At 39.7% G+C, this 9,947-nt stretch overlaps 1 protein-coding gene across 1 annotated transcript in view; it reads left to right on the top strand.

Moving 5' to 3' along the window:
- Nucleotides 1–1,411: 1,411 nt before the first annotated feature.
- slc16a10 (solute carrier family 16 member 10) overlaps nucleotides 1,412–9,947 on the top strand; it is a gene marked incomplete at both ends in the record, with an annotated part of 84,618 nt that continues 76,082 nt past the window's right edge. The window contains one exon of the mRNA XM_083909301.1: nucleotides 1,412–1,721. Within this exon, the coding sequence (XP_083765427.1) occupies nucleotides 1,412–1,721 (310 nt within the window). The remainder of the gene's footprint in view (nucleotides 1,722–9,947) is intronic.

Below are 9,947 nucleotides of genomic sequence, written 5' to 3'. Positions count from 1 at the left end.
ATAAAAGGTAAATGATAAGAGGATTCAGTTTGTGAGTAGAACTGACTGATAATGCTGATGAGGACTCTGGTCTGGGTCCACAGACCTTCAGTCCTGACGTGGTCTCAGTTCCTGTCTCCTGGATTTAATCTGAACTTTCTTTTGCAACAGTTGGCATCTATAATGTTGCAGTACTTCCTCCAACTTTCTTTGCACACTTTAAGTCCTGACTTGGTCTCAGTTACTGCAAAACAATAGTACATTTGCTCTCTAATTTAACATCTAAACAGCTTAGGGATAAACAAAGACTTCACTTAACTCTCTTTTATAGCAGGTTTTGACCTGTAGCTGCTGAATATTTTATTTCAGAGCAAAACTGTGGAGGAGCCACTCTCTTTTTTGTAACAGGATATACAATCTCACTTCCTCTTGTGACAGACTGTTATCAGAGCTACGCTGAGTTTCCATGAGTGCCTCCTGTCTATTTAGGAGCCTTCACAGCACAGTGCAGGGGCCCTAAATATGCTGTGTGTGTGTGTGTGATGATGATGATGATGATGATACTGTAAGTCACTAATAAACTTGAGCAGAATCATTGACTGGTCATTTCAGCAGAGGTGAAAATTAACGAAATACATTTACTCAAATTACTGTATTAAATACACTTTTTGTGTATTTTGTATTTTTTAAGTACAATTTGAAATAAGGATTTTGTATTTTACTTGTCTACGTATTTACTCAAGTATTGTACTTGGTTACTTTATAAATCCTATCTGTTACTGAGTAAAAATAAAAATTCAGCACAATGAAAACCTACAGGGGGAAAATATACACCAGAACCAGACGAATGATGATGTGATTATCACCAGCACTGGTCACAAAAGTGACGTCATATCCTGTGTCGCGCCGGGCGTGAGCTCCAAAATAGCTTTGGATTTCTGACCCTTGTCATATTTCTACTACCCTCAAACCCCACGCAAAGTAACTAAGTAACTTTTACTTAAAGTACATTTAAAATGAACTACTTTTTACTTCTACTTGAGAACATTTTCAGATGACTACTTTTACTTCTACTTGAGTAATATTTCATCAAAGTATTGGTACTTTTACTTGAGTACAATATTTTAGTACTTTTTCCACCTCTGCATTTCAGTACATGTAAATGACAGTGTCCAATCAGATGCAGTGAGCCCCAGAGCCACGCCCCCTCCACGCTGCCTATATATAAAGTTACAGCAGGAGAATGTGACGCTGTTTCAGTGAGAGAAGAACAGAGTCAGTGAGAGAAAAGTTCAAGTAAGTTTCTTCCCCTCTGCTTCTCCAAGGTTCACCTTTATTCTTTCTCATCAGCACAAACTGCTGCTGCTCCCAACAACCTTCACACAAATATATGTGTGTGCACAAACGTGAGATTAAAGATAAAGAGGTAACAATGACACAAGGGAACAGCACCGTGTCAGACGGATACACCGCCGCTACAGGTGAGCTTCCGGCAGCTGAGGACAAGAAGGAGCAGCTGGAGACTCAAGTCCCGGTGCCACAGCAGCAGGATTCCGCGGCCCTAGAACCCCAGGAGCCCGAGTTTGTGCACCCAGAAGGCGGCTGGGGCTGGGTGGTCATGTTGGCCGCAATGTGGTGCAACGGTTCCGTCTTCGGGATCCAGAACGCCTTCGGAATCCTCTTCCTGTCACTGCTGCGAGAGTTCGGCTCCGAGGATGACGAGGATCTGCGATTTAAAACCTGTGAGTGTGTGTTCTTGTATTTGTTCTTTTTAGGACCTTTCTGCCATAGACACTCTGGCCTTTCTGAGGAACTGCACACGTTTAGGGCTAAGATTGAATAGTGGTTATGGTTAGACATTAACTGGTTATGGTTTAGGTTGGTGATAATGGTTTATTTAGTCTCTGTGCGTGTGCGTGTGTGTGTGTGTGTGTGTGTGTGTGTGTGTACATGCGTGTGTGTGTGTGTGTGTGTACGTGCGTGTTTGTGTGTACGTGTGTGTGTACGTGCGTGTGTGTGTGTGTGTAGCCTATTTAGGACTCTTTCTGCCATAAACACTGAACTTGTCAGGACCAGTAGACCACAGAGACTGAAACCTGGTCCCATGAGTGTGATGGATGTAGACTGATGATGATGATGACGATGATGACGATGATGATTGGAATTTCATATTTTCTTTGATCTGAACTCTCCTTTCTTTTCAATGGGACATTTTTTCATGATTATCATTGCTACAGGCAGTCGAAAAACAATCCACACACTTAGATATACTTGAATCAGAATGAGTTTTCATGCCTGCAGATTGGTGTATGTCAGTCTGTACACAGCCAACACATCATTTCCCTTTGATGATTGCTCTCCATTTATTTTCAGTGTGATGGTATTATTATGATTTTATTTTTTGCAGTTCTTCTTGACTATTCCTGGTCAAACTGCATGTTTGGTGTGTGATTTGTGGGAGGTTTATTCAAAGCTGTGAGATGACTTTCACGTCAAAGTTCTGGCAGAAGAGGAAGAAGTGGATGAAGTGTACGAGTGACCACTGTGCTCTGTAAATGATTCCTTTTCCATTTTCTCCTCCCTGATATTTGGCTTGTAAGTAGATATAGCTCATTTCTAACACTGGGAACCTCTCTCTCAGTAACAGTAAACAAATGGCAGTGATTGTTGTACATTGGTCATCTTTTGTCTCAGATCACCCAAAATCGTACCATCCATACTGGGCATTAGTAGCTGATTAGTAGTTAGTGCATACTGCAAAACAGATTGTATGAGTAATTATTGTACTCTGTGACATTAGTGGTAGAGAAGTGAACTGTGACCTTTGAACTGACTGGCCTCTCCACACATGCTTCCTGTGTGCCTGATATCAACGTTTACTGTGATAATGATGTCACAGTGCTGGCTTATTTCCATTCATAGCTCATTAATGTTTAGTTAGCAGTCAGTTTTGCTCTATCAACAGTTCATCACATTATTACAAGGTCCTTATATAAATGGCTGTAATTACTGCAATATAATTATCCAGCAAATATAAATGATCCTCCTCTCTGTATTTAACTCCATCCCTCTTGTGCATAACTTTTAGGTGAGTTTATTGACAGAAAGTGAAAAATCCCCACTCATAAGTATGTCTGTATAAGCACATAATTGCTTTAAAATTCAAAAAATTTACTTTAGACAAGGGCCTTGCTTTACAGAGGCCACCATCTTGTGCCGCCATGTTTCTTCAGCTGTCTGATTTAAACATCAGTATTTATGTCTGGAAAGGCCAGCATTATTATGGAGGACCCATTTGTTGTGATTTGCAGTCTCTAATTCTTACGCACTGGACCTTCAAAGGGTTTCTGAAGGGCGTAGTTTTTGTTGTTATTTTTTCGCTGCAGTCACACTGCCATGTTTTCTTTTGAAAACAGTTTTTTTTCACATGAAACTACCTGTGCACACGGTGTGTTTACATACATGTCACAAGTCTGATTTTAGTTGGACTAAAATATTATTTTGTAATTTTGTTATTGTCATGTAAATACGTTAGCCAGACTAAAATTGAGCTAGACTAACATACCTAGATTCATAGTCTGATTATTCCCTGTACTACTCCTTGATCTTTGACCTGGAAGTAGAAGGAGACTCTGTATAAACTGCAGTATTGTTGCCGCAGCCACACTCGCTTATAGAGAGATACAGTGCCACCTACGGAGGTAGAGTCAGATGTACACGGCCAATACATCGATTTTGTCTTTTGCTTGCTTGTCTTGCATGGACTATGGCCTTAGCTTGATTAATTGTGCATGTAAACATACTGACTAACACAGCTCTAAAACACATATCACATGTCCATTCAGCTACACTGGATGTGTAAATGGATTCTCTCTGCAGTTGTTTTCTTAGTTTCAGAATATACAACTAATCAGAAAAAATGGTGAAAAGTCAGACCAGAGACACTGAAATGGACAGTTATTTTTAACAGAGCTTTATTTTCACTGCTGATAGTGAAGTTGTGGCAAATGTCAGGGAAATATGGACAACAGGCGTAGCCACACACTGTGTGTGTGTGTGTGTGTGTGTGTGTGTGTGTGTGTGTGTGTGTGTGTGTGTGTGTGTGTGTGTGTGTGTGTGTGTGTGTGTGTGTGTGTGTGGGCGGGAGGGGGCGTGTGTGTGTGTGTGTGTGTGTGTGTGTGGGCGGGAGGGGGCGTGTGTGTGTGTGTGTGTGTGTGTGTGTGTGTGTCTGTGTGTGTGTCTGTGTGTGTGTGTGTGGGGGGGGGGGTGTGTGTGTGTGTTCTGCTGTGATTGTAACCACCTGTTGTAGATGCTGGAATGTGAGCATGTAAAAGTAGAGCTGCATTGAAAAGAGTCGGTTTCCATTTAAACAGCTCACACATTTGAACAGTGTTAAATATTAGTTAATAGAAAATGCCTTTGCCTAACTTTGTATTTAGTTTTTAACCACTATTGCAAAGCCAATATTGGGAGTTAGTTCATTGAGATAAGCTGTTTCAGTAGACGATGTAAAAATGAATGTCCTGGTCACCACTGAACAATAATGGGGCAAAACTTGATGACATTGCTAAAAAGACCCAATAAGAGGCTGTTTGGTTGTGGTTTGTTGCTGCCTCTCGTCTGTTATTGTAGTCAAAGAATGTTTCCATTTTTTTAAAACAATATTTATTTATATAGCAACTTAATGTAACATTTAATAACAATATTTTGGAACACTGTGAACAGATTTGAACATAAATAAATAAATAAATAACCAAAGAGTTCTCTCTTTTCTGTAACAAAACAATACTGTTGAAAAATACAAAGTAATGATCAATCAGACCAGGATTTGTTCCCAAAGCATGCTGGGAAGTGTAGTTCTTCATTAGAAGCAGTATTGTTCCAGTGAAAATAACTTGTTTTGATAAACAGCAAAGGTAAGACAACATTTTTCCGCTTGTATTTCTTAAAAGTCAGTTGTTGCTCTTATTTTGGGGCTGGATCCGTGAATCTTGTTCGTAGAGTGATAAAAATCTGTGAAATCTCCGCTGTTTACATAATCACACTGACGCTCCGGTGCCGCTTTTCAATGTGTGCACCGGAGCGGGTTTTTCACCTCCTGCTGGTTTGATCCATCTGTGTTTTAACTGTGTTTGGTGAACATAATGGTTTATATGATGCTGCCCCCGGTAGCGGGGACATCAGTAAAGAAGAGATTAACGCGATTAAAAAACATAACTCGTTAATGATGACTGTAATTAATTAATCACAATTAAAGCGATAATTTGACACCCCTAATAAAAATAAGTTTGGTAGCACTAACAGCTCATATCATGTGGCTGACTGGAAAAATAACTGGGAGTTAGAAAGAGTGTATCACGATTCTGCCTTCTCACATCGCGACACAGGTTCGTGGCTCTGAGTATCGCGATTTCGATTTCGATACGCATATCGTTACAGCCCTAATGTATAGCTAACATTCCACATTTAGTTTTGCGATGAGGTCTTATATATTTGACCACATTTTCTGTCTCTTCTCTTTAAATATAAATAGAATCATCAGAAATTATAAAATGGTTCAAGATCCAAACTCAGGGTTTCCTCTATATATAATTGATTGTGGCGCACCGCAACCGCAAAAGCCGCCACACCTTCAGAAATTTTTGGTTGTTTTTTGTTTTGTATGTATGTAAATTATTGTATGAAATGTGATTTTGGCACAAAACATGGTGTTGTTCGTGAAATGTGACTACGCTGCAAATAACCTCATATATTTTGAAAAACCAACACCGGAACACCAGAGTCACCACCTGCCTGTCTGCGGCGTGCGAAAGACGAAGAGAGTCGAGACAACAGTGGAGGGAGAGAAAAGGGTGAAAGATAGGTACCTAAGCTAAGCTAGGTTATATTTGATACAGTTTTGTTCACAACATATTACCAACACAAAAATAAGTAAATGAACTAATGGCCAAGACCGCAGACCTCACTCCCTCTCTCTCTCTCCCCCTCCCGCCCCGTGCAAATAAGTCTTCACGCTCTCTGCTCACACTGGTTTAAATAAACAATAAACAAATGCTGAGTGCTGATCGAGAGTTTTGTGAGGTCCTGACTCTTGTTCCAAATATGACAGGCTTCATTCAGTGATTGAAACAAATATATTAACATAATAATAATAAAAGTTTTACATGCAGAGTGAGCTCACTCCCAAAGCAGACAGCAGTGCTGCGGCTGCGCGGATGTGTTTTTCCACATTTGAATATTAATTTTAACTCCAGAAAAATCCTGAGTCGTGATAAATGTGTTGTTGATTGGTTAATACAGGATACACATTATTTCTATCATTATTTCAGAGAGATTCTTATTTTTATTTTATTTTTGTACCACTGACACTTGTTAAAGAGAGATTACTTAAGGCCTAATATAGCATGTCGAGTCTTTGGTTATACAGTAGAGAGATATTATTTTGTCATTTTTAACTGTAAAACTTAATTTTCTATTGATAGATGAAACCTGTTACGTTTCAGATACACGTTATGAACAGCACAACATAACGTTAGCTTAGGTTTATTTGGCTGTATTCAGTATAGACTAGTTTTGTTATTTAAGTTATATGTTTAATTTGTTATTGTTTTGGCCTAGTGATTCTGCAAGTTCCTGTTTTCAATTCTTATTTTCAATTCATGTACCGGAAACCCTATAGTAAATAATGTATTTAGAAAACATTCAGTTTGAAAGTCATAATTTCACATTTCAAAATTCAAGTCGTCGTCGTTGTCTTCAACGCCCCCTGCAAACTCATAACAATAAATATTATAGATTATAAAGTAAAATGTTAGTCGATAAGTTAGCTGCTGAACTGCCAATATTGCAGAGTACTGTTTTACTCTTTAACCATGACAGAGTACACACTATGACTTTGGAGCTGGTTCAAATTCAGCATATTATGTAATCATTCTGGTCTCTTCAAACCTTTGAACCTGGTTTGGTTGTGTTAAAACGTGGCCTTGACTGCAGCTTTGTTTGGTAGTTTGTAGGTAGTTATTTTACATCAAATGATAAAAAAAAAAAATAATCGATGTTCACCCGAAGATATGATGTTATTCTTGAGTCCATTCAAGACCAATGTTTATTTCAGCCTTCACGTCTGTACTGTTCTCACACTCTATGGCAGTAGTCTCAGACACACGGCCCAGGGGCCAATTGCAGCCCGCGGACGATATTTTGTGGCCCCCCACTTGATATCAAAGTTTAATGTAAGTGTGGCCCGCAGTGGTGATAACGAAGAGCGGCGCAAGAAGGAGAGAAAAAAAAGCTGCAGACCGGAGCATGAAGTTTTATTCCTCACATGACTTAAAGGTGAAGTAACGAACTGCTCCTCTGCTCACCCCCTCCCTTCCCTGAGCGCTACGGTATCCTCAGCCGGTCAAATGTCGTCCTCGTCATCTTTCTCCGTGTCAGCAGATGAGGTTCTAGAATTTATTCAGACAACGAGAGGGAGAGGACGAGGACGAGGGACAGCTCTTCATGGCTGCGGTAGAGCGTGGGTGAGAGTGGAGGCGGGACTTCCGCTACAAGTAAAGCGACGCTTGATTTGTTCTCTCGCGTTTGTCCTTACAGGCTCCCGTAGAAACATGTCGTCTCGCTGCTAACAGTGGCAATGCAACAGTGGCCCGTGACCATGCTATTTTACATGACTTTTTGAAACACTACGAAAATGAAACAAAAAATATTATACAGCGCCAAGACAATGCAGGAGCACATAATATCTATAAAAAAGTGGACTTTGGGTTATATAAACCCATAAATATATAACATCTAATACATGCCGTTTTACCTGCTGGAAAGTTCTCTCTCTGTCTAACCTCTCCTTTCTTTTTGCAAGATATGCTTCCCTTGCTGCTGGATCATTGTTAATGCTCGCCCTGTGTCATGCTAATTTTGATAGTGATAGTGGCATCTAAAATGTACAAATTATCATGCAAAATGATTTAAAGTGTGTTATATCTTTAAATTCAAAACAATTCCATGAATTAATTTATGTGTCAGGTTTTGTGTAAATGTTACTTTTCAGTCAATCACAGGGTCACAGAGAAACAAAAAAACAAGCATTCAATGTCAGGCTCGCTTCAGAATGTCCAATATATCTTCAAAATGAGATAAGGTTCTCCAACACGCCTGGATCCCACATTGCACGTGATTGGACGGAGTACTCGGAAAGTCGCTCCCACCGGCATTCGAACTTGTTGGTTGAGCTTTCGGGCTTGATCATAATCATTAATGGAAGCACGGGTTAGGGCCCTATGCCACTATCTAATTTTTTGCCTACCCCACGTCCATGCCAAATTTCAAGGGTTTTTATTCATGTTAACCCCCTCAAAAATGAGAGCAAAGTTGGAGAAAATAAATGTAAAAGTGCAATTTTAAGGTCAATTTTATTGGACCACTGAGGCCATGCTTTTTGAGGTAGAGTAATTTTTTTGAACAACTTTTAATCATTAACCTGTCTAGAACACATGTACTAAGTTTGGTGGGCTAGCTCAAATGGGCTAGAAGGAGTTCCTTCAAATGCATAGACTGGTACTTTTTCCAAAATGGCCAACTTGTCGGTGGGCGGGGCTAATGGAAATACATGGAATCATGAGAGCAACAACTGTACTGTTTGGTTCAAATTGGAACAACTATGTGTGACTAAGGTGAAATTTACGTGTACTAAGTTTGGCGGGGCTAGCTCAAACCTGCTAGGACGAGTTATTTCAAATGGATAGACTAGTCATATTAGTTTTTCCAAAATGGCTGACTTGTGGGTGGGCAGAGCTAATGGAAGTACATTATAAATTTGTTTGGAATCATGAGAGCTATACCAAGTTTGGTTCAAATTGGAACAACTATGTGCGACTTAGACTCAAAAAAACTAAACAATTAGCATGTTAGCATTTCAAAAATACCCCAAAAATCCCTCAAGAAAATTTGGACTAAGCCTAACACACTCACCAAATTTCGCCCCAATTGGGCTACTTTTGTCTAACCATAACCTGACTTCTGGGGGCGTTGTTGAGGCCGACCAAATAATCAAAAATTTATGGTGAAATTTAAGGACAACTCTGTTGGGCCACTGGAGAAAGAGAGAGAGATGCACAGACAACAATAACAACCGTGACAGTGTCTAGGTGTGTAACATTAAACAATTAAAGTAATACAAAACAGACAGAACATACTTCACAGAAAAGAACCTAAGCATTTGACTGACATTCATTTGTATAATAGGTATAGTTTCTAGTAATCGACCATATCAAGAGAGGGTATCCAGGCTTACAACAGCTATATCAGTTACAAGTACAGCTTATAGTGTAGTGGGGTGCGTGTGAGCATGATCACGCACATGTGTAAATGTGCAGGTGTTGTCATTAGATATGGTTGGAATTAGGGGTGTCACGGTATGAAAATTGAACCTCATGGTTATTGTGACCAAAATTATCGCGGTTTTCGGTATTATCGCGGTGTTTTTTAAAAAGTGTGTGAATATGTTCAGAAAGCATTGATAGTCCTAAAAGCTATGCATTTTTAATATGCTGGCGGTGGGCGCTGCAGCTGTACTATCATGTTAACATTATTGACACAGTATTGTGGGTCTTAAAACCATAAACTTTGTGTTTGAATTAATGTTGTTTTATCGCTGTGAATCATTCCTAGTTTGGGTGTGACGATCTCACATTCCAGAGCTTTTGTTGATTTTTCAGCCAATCAGCTGACATCACAGAGAATACACATGGCTAATTAATATGCACGCAGAGAGAGCGAGGAGGGGAGAGATAGTGCCTGGAACTTTCCTGTGCTTATGTGTGTGTGTGTGTGTGTGTCTGTGTGTGTGTGTGCAGTGCGAAATTAAAGCGTGATTGTCATCAAAGCAGTCATCAACAAAAGCTTTGTTTGACAAATGAAGGCAAGGAGAACATGACACTAATTGTCTGTGGCTGAACATCTTCACAATG

This window comes from Microchirus variegatus (assembly GCF_963457635.1).
Source record: "Microchirus variegatus genome assembly, chromosome: 23".
NCBI classification, from domain to species: domain Eukaryota; kingdom Metazoa; phylum Chordata; class Actinopteri; order Pleuronectiformes; family Soleidae; genus Microchirus; species Microchirus variegatus.
The sequence above is the reverse complement of the archived record's forward strand: the minus strand, read 5'-3'. Positions and strand labels throughout refer to the sequence as shown.